The sequence below is a fragment of the Elephantulus edwardii genome, unplaced genomic scaffold, assembly GCF_000299155.1.
Source record: "Elephantulus edwardii isolate Elephantulus edwardi_28Jun2011 unplaced genomic scaffold, EleEdw1.0 scaffold00026, whole genome shotgun sequence".
Classification (NCBI taxonomy): Eukaryota; Metazoa; Chordata; class Mammalia; order Macroscelidea; family Macroscelididae; genus Elephantulus; species Elephantulus edwardii.
In genome coordinates this window covers 17000825-17018396 of record NW_006399776.1, presented here as the reverse complement: position 1 = coordinate 17018396, position 17572 = coordinate 17000825, and the positions used below count along the sequence as shown (strand labels likewise).

General features: G+C 39.8%; 1 protein-coding gene across 1 annotated transcript in view; it reads left to right on the top strand.

Moving 5' to 3' along the window:
- AVEN (apoptosis, caspase activation inhibitor) overlaps positions 1-17572 on the top strand; it is a 167782-nt gene that overhangs the window by 142493 nt on the left and 7717 nt on the right. Inside the window, exon 3 of the mRNA XM_006883232.1 lies at positions 14732-14802. Coding sequence (XP_006883294.1) covers positions 14732-14802 — 71 coding nt within the window. The remainder of the gene's footprint in view (positions 1-14731; positions 14803-17572) is intronic.

The window sequence follows — 17572 nt, the reverse complement described above, 5'->3', positions numbered from 1 at the left end:
AGGGCTGTTGTACATAGGGTCGCTATGAGTCGCAGGCGACTCGACGGCACATAACAACAACAACAACAACATATGTCACAGTTTCTAGTGAATCACACTGTCTTTGGCAGCTATTCATGACATCTCTGAACTTTAGCTGCCTTCTTTTGTTTAAAGCCATGTACTTCCTTAGGGTTCTGCTGCCCAACTAGATAACCCTTCTTATTGCTACTGACATTTATTAAGGGCTTTGATTCCTGATTTAGTTGTCCTCTTGGGTACCATCATCTTCCAGAATGATTGTAGTATCCATCATAGTTATAACTTATCTGACACACTAACCCAGAGTCTTTGGATTTTTTTTAAACCAGTATTCCATTTTTTTACATTGATACCTATTGTCATATCCTGAATATATCAGGAGCTTAATACTCTGAAATAATAACTTTTAATTATAAAAATTTTCAAATAAATTAAAAGGTAGAAAAAATAGAATAAGGCCTTATGTATTTATCATCCAACTTTATTATCAACATATTTACTATATTATTGCATTAATTGCCCTACTCCTAAATGCATACTATGTTCTCTCTCTCTCTCTCTCTCTCCCTACTCTCCTTTTTGAAAATGTCAAAACAAATTTCATGCATAAACATGAATAGCATGTTTTGTCTCATTTTCACTGTAAGTGTGTGCTTTATTTAATCTTAAAGGTAAGTGTTATGCTCATGTCACCTAAAAAAATTCACAATTGCTTAATATTAGCTAATGCCTAATCCTTATTCAAATGCCCTTCAGAGTCTCAATGATGTCTTAACTACTGGGTTGTGAAAATTAGGGTCTTTCTGAAAGCAGGGAAAACAGGGTGTGTCTTTTGTGTTCATATTAGCATCTAGTAGGGAGCTCTGGTGGCCTAGTGGCAAGAAGCTGCACTTCAATTCCTAAGCATGCCGTTCAAGGCCACCAGCCGCTCCACTGGAGAAGGATGAACAGTCTCTTCCCGTGCGGTTAACTGCCTCTGAAAACCCATCATAGGGTCAGCTATGTGTCAGCTCTGACTATACAGTACACCACCACCACCACCACCACCACAGCAACAATAGTATTCGACATATACTGTGAAAGAATGAATAAATTAATAAATAAATTGTTGTCCTTAAAGTCATTGTTGTTTTTTTGGGGGAAAAAAATCTGGCATTATACTAGGAATTCTAGACTTTTACCCAATACTTTATCTCAGAATAAAGAAAAATATTGAAAGGCATATATTCTCTAAAATTAATCTTTTTTATGATATGAGGAGTTTGGATTTTACACATATTCCTGGAACTAGTTGAAGAAAAATTGTAATTTAGTGAACCTGGTCATTGTAGGTACTGCTTCTTTGTAACTAATGCTTATGTAGGGCTGTCTGGTAACTTGTATTAGAGACTGATTGTTCTCTCTGTCCCCTCATAGTATCCATTTCTCCTTAGAAATAGAATCCCCCTGATTCCTAGCTAGGTGCAAGGCCACGTGGGAATAGGATTACCCTGTGTGCTATGTTGTTTGCTTAAACCATATGATTTAGATCTGGTTCAAAAAGAAATAAGTTTTCTGTAGTAACTTCTAAGAAACCTTTATTTCAGGCAGTTGGCCTAAGCCCTTTGTCTCCTTTTCGTCAATGTTTCTTCTGTCTTGTTGTTTGGAATTTTAATGGTATAGCTGCAATTCTGGTTGTCCTCTGGGATCATGTGGAGGTTAGGGTCTCCTCCCACAAGGCTAAGCCTGTCACCCTACCAGCCCTTCACTGCCTAACTCCGCTTCATTTTGGTCACAGAGATAGAACTTTTTATCTGTTTAAGTCACTGTTTTTAAATTCTTTGCTATGTTCTTCCAAACAAAGTCCTAACTGATACTTTCCTCCAGGTCAGTTTTAAGATCTTAGGACCTCAGTGTCTGTCTGAAGAATCTTGTTGAATCATTCATTTGGAGTTCTGTGCCTTTTTCTGAAAATTATAAATCTGAAAATTTTATTGTCTGCAGTTGTGCATGTTTAACACCGAATATTCAGCAACTATTTGGAGAAAATTTTGCCAGTTCTTTCAGAGCAGCTTGAACTTCTTTCATCACCACAGGCTCTTGCTCATACATTGTTTCATGAAATTCTTCTGTGCCTGCCAATTCCTTTGGATACAATGACTCTGTATACTCTTTCCATCTTCTTTTAATTATTCCTGGATCATTTAATATTCTGCCCAAAGCATCCTTAAGTATTGCAGCTCGAGGTTTGAATTTGTTCTTCAGTTCCTTCATCTCAAGAAATACTGAGTGAGTTCCGGCCCTTTGATTTTCTGACTCCAACTCTTCATACATTTCATTGTAATACTTTACTTTGTCTTCCTGCCTGCCCTTTGAAATCTTCTGCTCAGCTCTTTAGTATCTTGATTTCTTCCCTTTGCTTTTGCTTCTCAGCACTTTAGTGCAATATTTAGAGTCTCTTCTGACATCCATCTTGGTCTTTTCTTCCTCCTGTCTTTGTAGTGACCCCCTGCATTCCTTCTGGATGATATTCTTGATATCCTCCCACAGTTCATCTGTGCACTTGCTGCAGAAAGTCAAGGACTACAGCCTCAAATAGGGATTTCAGCTCAACATCAAGAAAACAAAGATTTTCACCAATTGGCAGTATTGTGATAGATGATGAAGAGATTGAGATTGTTAATATTATTATGTTATTATATATACTAATATTATTAATATGTCCACAGTCAACACTTTTGGTACCAGCAGCCAGGAAATTAAAAGACGAATTGCATTGGGCAAGTCTGTTGTCAGAGACCTTTCCAAAGAACTGAAGAGCAACAATGTCAGTCAGGAGACTAAAATGTGTCAGGTCTAGACCTTGATCTTTGCATTTACTTGCTATATGTCAGAAAGCTGGACAATGACTAGGTATGATAGAAGAATTGATGCCTCTGAGCTCTGATGCTGGAGAAGAGCACTGAAGATACCATGGATGGCTAGGAGAACAGGTTTGACCTAGAGAGGGAGGAACTAAGTTGCTCCTCAGAGGCAAGGATTCTGAAGCTTTGTCTGACATACTTTGGACATGTTGCAAGGAGGAACCAGTTCTTGAGAGAGAAATCATACTTCGGAGGATAGAGGGACAGCGCAGGAGAGGAAGACCCTTGATGAGATGGATTGATTCAGTGACTGAGGTAATGGGGTAGGTGTGTCAGAAACAGTCAAGATTGGCACAGGATAGAGCAGGGTATAGGGCTGTTGTACATAGGGTCACTATGAGTCACAAGTAACTCGATGGCATATAACAAAAACATTTAGAGAAAATAGCTAGATTATAAATTCTAGAATGTCAGCATCATCCTTCTCCCATAAAGGCTAGAATCCTTTCATGGCATATAGATGTATTTGGCTTTTTGTTTAACAAAGTCCATACAGATGGGGAAACAGGTTTTTAGGGCATTAGGAAAAAAGACACAGCCTAACTGCTCAGTGTGGATGTTTAATAATCAGGGGCTTTGGGTGCATGATACCTAGTGAGAAAGTGAATATAAGCCCTTGAGCAAGAGGCAAAATTTTCTTCACTCCCTTGCTTTCTTGACTCAAGGTAACATTTTTTTTATTATTAAATTTTATTCGTTTTAATGAACATTTACAGAGATTTTGGGTTTTCATTCATTCATTGTTGCACTGTTTTCTCTACCCGCCTCCTCAGTTCGTTCTTCTTCCCCCCCCCCATGTCTGTTTTAATTGTCCAGTTGCCACAGTGCTTGTCGAAGCCAGTTCTGATTAATCTCCTTTGTCAGTGTGTCCTTTACCATTCCCTATCACTCCTCCCTGAGACTTCTCCCTGATTCATAAGGAAAAGGGGATGGCGTATTCTCTTAGCTACTTCCTGCTGAAAAGGGACCCTGTGGGTTTCAGGGTGAAGATCTTCTCTCACTACTCTAAAGGGCCCCTTTGGCAGTAGGAAACACATAGACTATTATGGAGATTGATTTTGGAATTTAGATGCACTGTTATCAATTGTGCTTAGCCATACATGTTCATATCCTTGAAGATGTATCATGGAGGTGTTACAACCTAGAAGACACAAATTTAACAAGTTAAAAGTACATGAATCAAAAATTAAAAAGCAATAATATTCCGAGTAGAGGTTCTAGTAGTGGCACAAATCAAGTTACAGAGGGAAGGTGGTTCTTACAATAAAAGGCCTATAGACTAGCACTTTGTCTATTATAGTGTAGAGGTTAGAAACCACAAGATGTAGAGGCTCAGCTATGTCATTTATGCTTCTTAAGTCCTGGAGCAAATTCCATCTACCACTGGGTTGTTTTACAACTCGGAAGTTCACATGCAAGGTAGAGGTAAAGTAAGGAACTGCTTATGAGGTTTTACGTCCATTCCAGCAACTAAGAAATAGAAGAGTTGGGACCTCAGAAGGGTTTTAGGACCAATTAGTAGGCTCTGTGTCCAGGAGAAAACAAATATACTTACCAGTAATGTTAATGCTCACCCACAACTCTTCTGGGAGGATCTAAATCGTTGAAGAGTCCTCCTTTGTTTCCAGCTGGGAGCTGGGGCCTGTCAGTCCTGTCTGCCACGAGGACCTGATGTGGGCCACCTTGGCCAAGTGTCCTTCAGAGCCACACTTAAAGCAAGTGAGTGGGAGCTTCCTCTCTACTCCCTTGCCTATCTGTGGCTCTCGTCTGTGACACTGTCTACTGAAGTGGCCCAGCTTTCCACAGTGGAAGCAATTCTGACCTCCTTTATTACCTTTGGGTGGCACTGTATATGAGTAAGACTTCCTTTTCCTGACACAGGCCCTAAACTGGCAGCAATAGCTGCCCAAATAATTTTGGCCATTCTTTGGTCTTTTCTCTTCCCTCTAGATCCCAGCTGTTAAAAGAGGGGAAAATTTAAGCCAATGTATAACAAATAATTTTGAACATTGTAATCTTTTAAGCTTACGGCTAGAAGTATTAACAATATCATCATTTCCAATCCAGAGATCCATGTTCCAATGCAGTACATTTTATTTTTTTTAATTACTGGAGCAACTTGTATGGCCTTTCTCATAGAGTTAGCTGTTGTGCTGTTTTATGGTAACTATGGAAGTTCATGGCATCTGCATCTAGAAAGGTCATCTGTGGAAGCTGAAGATTGAGCTTGCTAATGGGAGTCCTGGTAGCGTAATGGATAAAGCACTAGTATGTTAATCACAGGACTGGCAGTTTGAGCCCACCAGCCACTTCCTGGGAGAAAGCTATGAGGCAGTCTGCTTACATAAAGATCACAGCTTTGTAGGACAGCATACTCTGTATTATATAGGGCTCCTGTGTGTCAGCAACAGCTTTGACTGTGTTTTGTTTTAAAAGGCTGAGTTGTGAATTTCCTGTGGGTTGGTTTGTGTCAACCTGTGGATGTAGGTTGTACCTTGATCTTCCAAATAGTATTTCTCATAGATGAGTATAGCCATAGAGACGGGGGGGGCATTGCATTTTCTCTGACAGCCATTGTGGTAACTATTTGGACATGGTCATTCTGTGCTGAGGCTGTAGACTTGGCAGTCTTTGGCAGCCTCTAAAGTTCCGTTTTTTGGGGGCCTGATTGCTAATCCATTCCAAAGGCATGAGGAAGGTGAGCTAGGAAAATGTTACTGAGAAGGAAGTTTTCTTCTGGAATTAGCATTTCGTCTACTCTTTGAGAGCTGGTTTTCTGTAGGATGTGCCACAATGAGCTGGGCCATCTTTATGGAGGATGGAGAGATGGGAAATATAGCCGTTCTGGGAACTGCCAGTATTAGCTTATTGAGGTAACTGGGTACTCTGTCTGTAAAATTGAAACTCAGGAAAATCATTCTCTGTGCCTGGATCATGATGGTAATCCCATTCTGACATCCACTGGCAGTCTGTATGTCTAGTTTAAGAAGTTTTGCTGGAATGAATGTCCTGTTAACTCATGGGCTGAAAGGATAAATTTAATATTCAAGCTGTATTACCCATGAGTAAATGGCAAGCTTTTAGAAAGCATATTGGTCCTGTAGAATTCCAGTAAGTCCAGTGTCCACTTTACCACTGACCATAACACTTGTGTTAGCCTAATTTGAGAAGTTAGGTAGAGTGAGGATCCAGCCTATTAAAACAGTGATGGAGTTGTAGAACTGACTCTTTATTTTACTGACACTGTCATTATTGGAATATTTTAGAGTTCTAGAAAAAGGCTCCTACTTTAGTAGGTAGTATTGTTGGTGTTAGGTGCCGTTGAGTCTAGTATGACTCGGTGACTCTGAGAACAACATAACTGAACCCTAGCCTAACCTGTGCCATTCTCACCATTTCTAATACATTTGAATCCTTGCTGCAGGCATTCTGTCAATCTGTCTCGTGTGTCTTCCTGTCTTTCCAAGCATGATACCATTTTCCAGGGAGTAGCCTCTCCTACCAACATGTCCAGACATGAAAGATGAAGCTTTGCCATCACTGCCACCAAGTGCAGTGACAGTTGCACCTTTTCCAGGACATACCTGTTCATTCTTTTGGCAGTCCATGGGATAGTCAGTTCTCTTCTTCAACACACAACTCGAAAGGATCAATTCTTCTTCTGTCATTCATTGCTCAACTCTCAGATGCATAGAAAGTGATTCCATGGGCTGAATCTGGCTTACTTTAGTCTTCAAACTTAAGTATTTTGGAGAGGTCCCTGACAGTGGACAGTGTTCTTGCCCAAAGCAATATGTTGCCTTATCTCCTGACTGCTAGTACCAAGGTTGTTGATTGTCCAAGTAAGATGATGTCATTGACAGTTCCAATCTTTTCTCCATCTATCATAATGCTGCCTATTGGTCCATCAAGAAAACAAAGGTCCTTAACTTTGTTTCCTTGATGTTGAGATATAATCCATATTGAAAGCTGTAGTCTGTGATCTTCTGAAGCAAGCACTTCTGGTCCTCTCTGCTTTTAGCAAGCAGAGTTCTATCTTCTGCAAGATGTAGATTGTTGATGAGTCTTCCTCCGATCCTAATACCACATTCTTCATTATAGAGTCCAGCTTCATAAATTATTTGCTTACCATACAGCAGTCTGTATAGGAATGGAGAAATGATACTATGCTGATGCATTCTCTTCTTGATTTTAAACCATGCAGTGTTCTCTTGTTCTAGTCAGACAACAGCTTCTTAGTCGAAGCCATATTTCATATGAGCACAATTAAATGTTCTAGGATTCACATTCTTCTCAAGGTTAGTCATAGTATATTGTGATAGATACAGTTAAATGCCTCTGCATAGTCAATAAAACACAGATATTATTCTGGTATTGTCTATGTGAAGAAATGCTGGGGTAGTGACTCCTTTTCTAAGACGAGGCGTTCTTTTGTCATCTAAATAATCTGTCCTTCTATATTTGTGTGTTGTTGTTTTTTTTTTGTTTTGTTTTTTTATTTTAGTTTAGATTTTGGTATCTTCACACACTGTCAATATAGCAAATGTTTATATATCACGTGTCATAAAATACATATTGAGCAATTATTTTTGTTCTGGAGAATGAATGGAAAGACAGCTGAGGGGCCTAGTGAAAGTAGCTGAAAGAGCTTTGCTAGTTGAAGGCATACAGAGACGTGCTGGGAGCCAAGAGGTCTTGGTGTTCCGCTGTTAATCCACTCTGTGGCTTTGGTCAGACTGCTTGGCTGCCTAGAATTAGAACTCATCATAGTTGTACATAGTGAAGGCGAGAGTGAATGATAGCTAGCATTCTCGCTTCTGAACTGTGGGTGTTCTTTCTTGTCTGAAATGTGTTGTGAGAAGGTCCCTGTTCTCATGAAACTTCAGGTTTTCCCCTCTAGATTTCTATATTTTCCTCTAGTTAAGTTCAAAAAAGAATATTTATCTCTTATTTATAAAAGAAACTTGGACTGGAAAATACGTTATGCAGAGTGCAAAAGTCGCTGAAGTCTCACTTTCTGAGAGAGAATAATTCTTAAAATAGGTATATAATTGTCTAGACTTTTTTGCATATATTAATGCAATATTCTGTGCTGAAACTGGATGTGGGTTTTCTTTTTTCAGGTAAAGCTGAGATTATGGGAATCTTTTTGTGTCTGTAAATACAACTCAGTTCAGTTCACTGCAGGGTTTCTGAGGCTGTAGAACAGTTGGTGAATTTGAATCATAGGAGTTCCTTGACATTTTGGTTACCAGCAATAACGCACAAAGAATCTCTGTCAGTGTATACAGAATTACTTAGTTTTATAAATGTTGTTATGTGCTGTCGAGTTACCTGCAAATCATAGCAACCCTATGTATAACAGTTCTAAAGCCTCTCCTGTCCTGAGCCAAGCTCACTGATTCTGACACACCTACCCCCATTGCCCTAGTTACTGTATCAATCCATCTCATCCCAGTATGTTGTCCTTCTCCAACGATTGGTCCCTCCTGGTCACATGCCCAAAGTATGTGAGACAGAGCTTCAAAATCCTAGCCTCCAAGGAGAAACTTGGTTTCACCCTCTTCACGACAGACCTATTTGTTTTCTTGACAGTCTGTGGTATGTTCAAGACCCTTCTCCAGCACCACAACTCAGAGACATCAATTCTTCTTTTGTCATCCTTAGTCACTGTCCAACTCTTTGATTCATAGCAAGTACTTGTGAAGACTATGGCCTAAATTAGGCACACCTTAGTCTCTAGACTGACATTGTTGCTTCTCAGTACTCTGGAAGCAGATTTACCTTTGTCTTTTGATTTCCTGAGTTCTGGTGCCAAGAGTGTTGATTGTGGAGCCTAGCAAGCTGTACCTTTAAAAACCTCAGTCTCTTCTCCATCTATCATGGTGCTGCCAGTTGGCCCAGCAGTGAGAATCTTTGTCTTCTTGATGCTGAGCTCTAATCATCATCATCATAATAATAATCATAAGCATACTCATACTTATAGCCATTAATTGATTATTAGAAGTCTACTAAGTCTGAATCAGAGACCTCTCCAAAATACTGAAGAGTGATTTGGAGTTTGGGGACTAAGGTGCATCTGATCCAGGCCATATCCTTTTCAATCATGTGGTATGCATCTGAGAGCTGGACATTGAATAAGGTTCACAGAAGAATTGATGACTTTGAATTGTGATGTTGGAGAGGACTACTGAATATCCCATGGATATTGTCAATAGAACAGACATATAAAAACTTGGAAAAAGAACAGCCAGAGTGGTCCCTAGATTCTAGGATGGCAAAGCTACATGTCTAATACTGTGGGCATGTTGCTAGGAGAGGCTGTTCCTTGGAGAGGGATATCATGCTTGGAAAGAGAAGAAGACCCTTATAGAGACTGCAGCAATGTGTTCAAGTATATTAGAAATGATGAGGGTGACAAAGGATAGCCCAGGATTCAGGTCTGTTCATAGAGTCACTGTGAGTCAAACTCGACTCTACAGAACCTAACAACAACCAGCAACAACAACTACATTGGAAGTTCTGGTGGCTTACTGGTAAGAAATTGCACTGCCAATTTAAGGACACCAGGTTTAAATCCACCACCTGCTACAGAGGAGAAAATGGACAGTCTCCTCCCATACAATTACTGCCTCCGAAATCCCACAGCAGGGTCAATTATCGGTTGGTTCTCACTCAACACTGTACAAGAACAACTAAAGACACGCATTTTCCCTACTGATGGTCAATGTTAAGTCATAATCATATTTGCCTGCCCTGGAGAAAGTGAAACTTGGTTGGTCCTTTGGAGGCAAATATTTTGAAGCTCTGTCTCACATACTTTTCATGTTGCCAGGAGGGATTAATTCTTAGAGAAGGACACCGTGCATGGAAGGGTGGAGGGTCAATGCAGGAGAGGAAGACCTTGGATAGAACAATGGCTATAATGGGAGCACGTGTGTCAGAGAGAGTGAACTGTCTCTCACAATCGCCACCTGTTGGCTCAAGATAGAGCAGGGTTTAGAGCTATTGTTCATAGGGTTGCTATGAGTTGTCATCTACTTGAGGGCATACATAACAATATGTTGTTGTTGATTGCCGTTGAGTCGAGCACTACTCAGTTTCTCCTTTTGTGATGGCTCTGCTCAAGTGCTATACTTCTGTGTTACTTTGGGTAGGGTGTTAGTTTTTAAGAATTTGTCCATTTCCTCTAGGTTTTCAAATTTGTAGGAGCATACCTCTGGTAGCCTTGTGGTAAAGAATTGTGCTGCCAACCCAAAGAGTAGGTGCACACTCAGATGGGGGGGGGGGTGCATTCCCATCATTGTCCTGCAGAGCAGCCAGTGGATTTGAACTGTCTACCTTTTGGGGTTGGCAAGTGGTTGTTGTGGAAGGTGCTGCACCCCCATCTCTGTGCCTGAGTCCTCTTCCATAGGCCCATAGAGCGGAGCACCACCACACAGTAATCTCTGCTTCTTCTCTGATACATATAGGAGTGGATGACCAGCAGAGTGAGCAGGAGACTCAGCCAAGCACCTCAGCTGTTTTTGAGGCCAAAGCAGCAGTTTCCCGTTGCAGAGACTCGATCAGGAGATGAGTGATCCTCTTATGCAATTTACAGTGTCTGAAAATCTGTCAGAGGGTCACCTATGAGTTGGTTCGAGCATGATGGAATACAATGTGGCTTTTCATAATATTTACTTGTTATCTTTTTTATTTTGGTTGGTTTTGTTTTATGTTGACGATTTGATTTCTTTTTCTTGTTATTTGTATCTTTTTTTTCTTCTCCTTTGCTAGATTTACCAGAGTTTGTCAATTTTTTTTAAAAACTTTTTTTATTGTTTTTCCCCCCAGTATTTGCCAGTTTTATTGACTTTTTCAACAAAACAATTCCTGAAATTGTTGATAGTTTACATACTTTTTCTATTTTCTATTTCTACCTGTATCTTTAGAATTTCCATTTCTTTAGAGGGTGTAGAATTTGCTTGCTGTACTTTTTGTTGAAGGTGTTGGAGTAGGTTGTTGATTCTTCCCTTTTTGTTGGGTTTTCTTTTTTGTTATGAACTGACTTTTGAGTAGTGCCTTTGCTGTATCCCAGAGCTTTTGGTGTGTTGTGTTTTTATTCTTGTTTCAAGAAACTTTTAATTTCATTTTTTCCCCTTCTATTACCCACAGATGAACAAGAAAGATGACATTTATCTTCGACATGATTTCCCCTCCTAATTTAACCTCATTTTTGTTGATTTCTAATTTTATAGCATTGCAGTATAGGAATATGCTTTGTAGTATTTCAGTGTTTTTTAATTTATTGAGGCTTGTTTTGCTTCCTAACATATGTTAGTTCTGAAGAATGTTCCATGCACGCTGGAGAAGAATGTAGATTGAGCTTTTGCTGGGTAGAGTACTCTGTACAGGCCTATGAGGTCGAGTTAGTTAACTGTATAATTTTCCTCTTCTGCATCTTTGTTGAGTTTCTTTCTGATCATCCTGCCGTTCAGTGACAGTGGTTGTTGAAGTCTCCTCATTTATAGTGTTGGCTGTTTCTTTCAACAAGTTTGTTAACTTTTGTGTATTTTGCAGTTCTATCATATAAATAGAGAGTTCTGGTGATCTGGCAGTAAGAAGCTGCACTGCAATTCCAAAGACACAGGATTCAAATCCACCAGCTCTTCCATGACAGAAGGATAGGCAATCTCCTCTCATGTCATTTACTGCCTCTGAAAACCCTTTGGAAGGTCAGCTAATGAGTCAGTTCCAGGTCAACACTAAGAACATCATCTTCATCATATTAATAATTTAGATATTTTCTTAGGTTGTATCAACTTGTTCCATTGGCTTTTTAAGCATTATATAGTGCCCTTGTCTTTTATGCTGATTTTTACTCTGACATTTTATCAGAGATAAAACTGAACTTTTCTCTAGTAGAATGTGTGGGTCCTCTAGCTCAGGGTGCCATGGCGATTGTCATTATGATGGTGAGCAGTTAGCCTATAGATGGAGCCATTGAGTTGTTGTCTTTTCTTGTTATATCTTGGTGGAGGGAGTCTTTGACCCTTTGCCCTGAATTTCTGAATTCCTGACTCTCTTTAAATCAGGGATACTCTGTGATTTAGAGGCTCTCTGCTGCTTTTATTGTATCTTTGATCACACTATAATGCTTGCTAGACTGGCACTCATAGTAGTTAGCTATAGAGTGGTACTGTAGGGCAGGAACTCAGGTGTCTACTAGAATGACAGAGTGTGTACTAGTGCTCCCTGGTGACATCAGCCGGCTTAGTTTTTTTGTGAAGGGTTGCTGTTTTGTTGGGAAAAGACATATGCTAGTCCCAACCTCCTCTACATGAGCCCACTTCTTCAATGCTGAATTAAAAATGGCTTTATTGAACTTGGAGACTCTTACCTACTCACATGGTTCGAGATGATGTTGGTCTGCTCTCCATGAGGGGAGGTTTGTGCCTGGGATTCACGTATTTATTACACATTCAGATGGAGGTTTGCTTGGCTGGTGGTATATGTGAGCAGTGGGAAGATGAAGTTTTATCTTCTCCATGGTGGTCTCCCCGTTGCCAGTAGGCCTGATATCTTCTTCCTTCTTTCTTGTGGGACCCTAGTCCAGCTCAGGGCCAGAATCCTGGTGCCCATTACCTGGACTTCACTTATCCCTTTACTTTCTTTCATTCCTGACCTTATTCTCAATAATGTCTACCACACTTCAGCATACTTGATTTATTGTTCATGCTTGGGGATCTCCATATTTTTTGACTCTTAAAAAGACAAATTTGCTATTCTGAATAGTTTTCATTCCACTAGAAGTCTTAAAAAACTAGTATTTATCCATGTTTTGTTTATTTGCATGTATATATGTATATATACATGTTTATATGTATATAATAAGCAAATAATATTATAAATGTATATAATCACTAGCTGGGAGAGAGATGGGAAATTTCCTTTCAAGTAATTTACAGTCTGTGAAACCTATTAGGTCAGCTGTGAGTTCTAATTCAGTGGCACATAATAACAATACATGTGTTTGTGTGTGAGAGAGAGTTACTTCTATTTATGACTATCTCCTTTCTCATTTTTTAGGTTGTTTTATTTCAGTAAATTTGGAGAAATTCTTTGGATTTAGCTTTGTAATATGTGTTGCCAATATTTCCTATTAGTGTGTCAGCTTTGCTTATAATTTTTTTATATAGAAAACTTTCATTTGTAGGTTCCAAAACTTTTGTGGTTTTTAATGTATGCCCTCTTTAACCAAGATTTTGAAGAACTTTAGCCTTGTTTTCTTGTAATAATTTTATGATTTTTAAAAAAATAATCTAAATCCCTTTTTTTTTAAATCATCTAAATCTTTGAGCTGTATGATAATTGTTTTTGTGTGAGGCATGAAGTTGCTTTAACACTATTATTATTATTTTCTCTTTGGATGGAATATGCCAATTTTATAAAACAGTAAATATCCGTGTTATACTTTACACTGCTGTACTAAAGTTTTTTCATCAGTGCTAGCAACTGTGTGAGGAGCCTGGTGTTGCGGTGGTTTAGCACTGGGTTGCTAACCAGAAGATTGGCAGTTTAAATCCACTAGCTGCTCTGTGTGGGAAAGATGTGGCAGGTGTGACAGTCCGTTTTCATAAAGAGTACAGCTTTGGAAAACCTGGTGGGACAATTCTACTCTATAGTATGAGTTGGAATTAATTGGTTGGCACAGAAATAGCCATGTTATTGATTTGTGCTCTTAAATAATTTTTATAATCTATGGTTACATGACCTGATAGCTATTACAAAAGGGAGTGGCCCTGTTTCTGAGATGGAAAGTAAATAAGGTATGAATGGGTAGAGAGATGGACATTACAGAGTAAAATAATTGAAAAAGGACTAATGATTAGACTGGGAAGTATGTATGTAGTGATTTTACATGACTGTATTCCCATATTCCAATAGCGCAAATCAGTGCAACATTAAATTGGTCTAGTGCATATATTATTTGAGCTTCAATTTTTACTTTACAGTACTAGGTAATGTCTGAATGATGGTAGAGGTTGGTAACCTCTTGGGTATGTGTCTAGGAGGGACTGATCCTTGGAGAAGGACATCATGCTTAGAAGGGTGGAGGAACAGCACAGGAGAGGAAGATCTCGGATGAGATGGATTGATACAGTGACTAGGGCAATGTGGGTAGGTGTGTTGGAGTCAGTGAGACTGGCTCAGGATGGGACAGGCTTCAGAGCTATTGTACATAGGGTTGCTATGAGTCGCAGGCATCTTGATAGCGCAGAACAATAGCAACCTCTGGAGGAAATATTTTACATTGGTTATATTGTGGATCAATCTAGAACCTACAGCCCTTCAATTTCTTCTCCTTGCTTTTCTTTCTTGCTTTGTTTACCACCTCTTAATAAAGGTTTTTTGTATACTCTTAAGAGGTAGATGAAAATGTGCCAGATAAGGGCAAACAGTTTTTTCTGCTGGTTTTTACTATACAGTTATTTCTCAAAAAGCACATACTAATAATCCAAAATATCTGTAAATGTTCATTAATAAAACAAAACTTTAAAAAAGCACATACTTCTTAGATGGTGGCTTAGGAGCATTGAATGAGACCACGATTCAATTGCTAAAAATATTTTTAATACCATCCATATAAAGATTACTTATGTGAAAAAGTGTGGAAACCGAGACCTTCCTTTGAATAATAATCACAGAATTTGGCGAATTTAGATCTTCAGAAATGGTTCTTTTGCTTTTGGATGCAAGAAAATTTAGAGTACCAAGATTTTTATGGTCTTTATGTAACAGGATACATTTTGTTTTTCTACTCTTAGGGGATTCCTTCTCACAGTTCCGGTTTGCTGAGGAGAAAGAATGGGATGGTGAAGCTTCATGTCCCAAACAGGTAAAATGACAGTGTTTCTTGACTGTTGATTGGCTTCCTCTCAAGGCTAATGTCTAACACCTTTTACTTTATTGCTGAGGTCACAGGGAATAGAATCTTACGATGCATGTAGTGTGTTCTTGATTACCTAAATTGTTTAGAACATATTCAGTACACCAATATGATTCAGGATGAGATGGATTGACTCAGTGACTGGAGAAATGGGATTAAGATGATGAGATTGGATCAGGGCAGGGCAGGGTTCAGAGCTAATGAACACGGAGTCGCTGTGACTTGCAGACAACTTGATGACACATTACAAGATCACCACAAAATGGTTCAGATGCTGGAATCTGGAGTTCACCTTTGTTGTTAGCCATTTGTGTGAATTACATAAAAAAAAAAACCATTTCAAGATGGAGATGTGGTGTCATGGTTCTGAGTGCATTACTGTGCCCCACGGCTTTCCCTCTCACTGCTCTGTAACAGCTCCATTGAGAGGTGAGACGATATTTTTGCCACAGTTTATGGTGTTACATGCAGAAATCCTTATTCTTCCTAAAGCTTTAGGTAATTCTTATAATTGGGAAACTAGAGATATTATTACAGAAGTCTTTAAGTGAATTCAGAAACCTCATATAACATAAAGGGAATGGGACCCTGGTGTTGGAGTCCATTTGAAGTCCTCAGGGAATTCCAGGAGGTCGTCTCTCTTCCTGGCTTTGCAGATCCTTCCTTTGTGGTAGCCACACAGGATGAAGAGGATGCAGCCTGGGAAGTTGGTCCATTAGATCCAAGGGTGGAATTTTTTAAACAGCACAATTCATTTAAGCAAGGATTTTCATGCCATTCCTTTAAACAGTGGAGGGGGGGATGGTTTATGAAAAGGACTCTCTTTTTTTAAGTGTTTCATTATTATTAATTTTAATGAACATTTACAGAGATTTTTATTTTCATTCATTGTTGCACTTTTCTCCCTGCCCATCCCCCACCCCAGTTCACTCTTCTGTTTGAAGAGTGAAAGAAAAATTCCTTCATTGGTATATAATCCCCCTACAAACAACCTCCCTGTCCCCTGCACCACCCCGAGTATACTCCACTTTGCAACCTTCATTCTGGACTCTTAAGATAATCATAGAACCCTATAATATATTACTTTTGAACTGTTCTCTTAATAGGGAGGATAATATCGTTGGGGTAAAAAAAAAAAAGATTTTTGTTGACATGACTTCTATTCAATAGACATTCCTTGAGGAACTAGTGATTGGCAGTCTTCCTTGAATGCCTGATTTTTCAAGTTGCAAATTCTCAGGTCCCCTTCTGAGAGAAGCCCGAGAATCTGCCTTGGAAATCTCCCCGAGTGATTCTTGTACTTTTACTGTAAGGTGTAAACATGGCCCCTGGGCCCCATACAAATGCTGACAGTGAGTGCTGGGACTCCGGAGAAAGCTGTCAGAGTGATTAAAGGTTCCTCTTTTTAGCTGCACAGTGAAGCTTCCAGCAGTTCTCTCCTCACCAGGGTCTATACCAGAGCTCACCAGCTTCTTGGCCAGAGAGCAACCTGGAAGATGACACACTCTCAGCACCTACACAGGGCTCTGTGCATATTGACAGTATGTGAGTGCAGAGACTTTCCTTCCTTGAGTGGTCATACTGGTTGCTATCTCTCAGCTTCAGAGTTTAGAGGAGAGAAGCATCGGGGTGCCCCTCCGTTCTCTGCACACTGACTCATAATAGCACTCCAGTGGATGGTCTCTGGTTCCTATTAGCCATGTTACCTACTCCAGTTGAGAGTGACCATCAAGGCTGACTACATCAGTAAAGGGGCTCAAAACAACCCATAATTTTACAAAAAACCACAAACACCTCTGTGAATTGTCAGTTAGATGCCATTGAGTCAAGTATGATTCGTAGCTACCCTGTGAACAACAGATTGAACCCTGTCCTATCTTGTGCTGTCCTCATCATTTGTAGCATACGTGAGCCCGCTGCTGCATCGGTGTCATTCCATGTTGTCTCTTTGTCTCCCCGCCACCTTTCCAAGCACTGTGCCCTTTTCCAAGAAACAGATTCTCCTAACAACATGGCTTTAGTATGCGAGACAAAACTTAAGCATCTTTGTGTCCACAGAACATTCTGGGTGCGCTTTCCCCAAGACATTTTGACAGCTCATGGGATACTCAGTACTCTTCTCTAACACTGCAGCTCAAAGGCACCAATTCATTTTCTGTTATCCTTATTCATGGTTTAGCTTGCAGATGCATAGCAACTAATTGAAAAGATCAGGGGGTGAATCAGGCCACCTTCATCTTCAAGTAGACAGCATTACTCCTCAGTAATTTGAAGAGGTCTTGACAGCAGGTTTTTCTAACGCAATACTTCTCCTTATCTCCTAATTGCTGGTTCAAAGGATGCTGATTGTGGATCCAAGTAAGATGAAATAATTGACAATGTCACTATTTTCTCCATCTATCATGACAGAAGGAGAATTGATGCCTTTGAGCTGTGGTGCTGGAGAAGAGTATTGAATGTACCATGGACTGCCAAGAAAACAAACAGATTCATCCTAGAGAGGTCTCAACCAGGCAAGGATTCTGGGGCTTCGTCTGACATACTTTGGACATGTTGCAAGGAGAGACAGGTCTTTGGAGAGGGACATCATGCTGGGTAGAGTAGAGGGACAGCATAGGAGGGGAAGACCCTCTATGAGGTGGATTGATTCAGTGACTGGGGTAATCGGGATGAGTATGTCAGAGGCAATGCAATTGGCACAGGATAGAGCAGGGTTTAG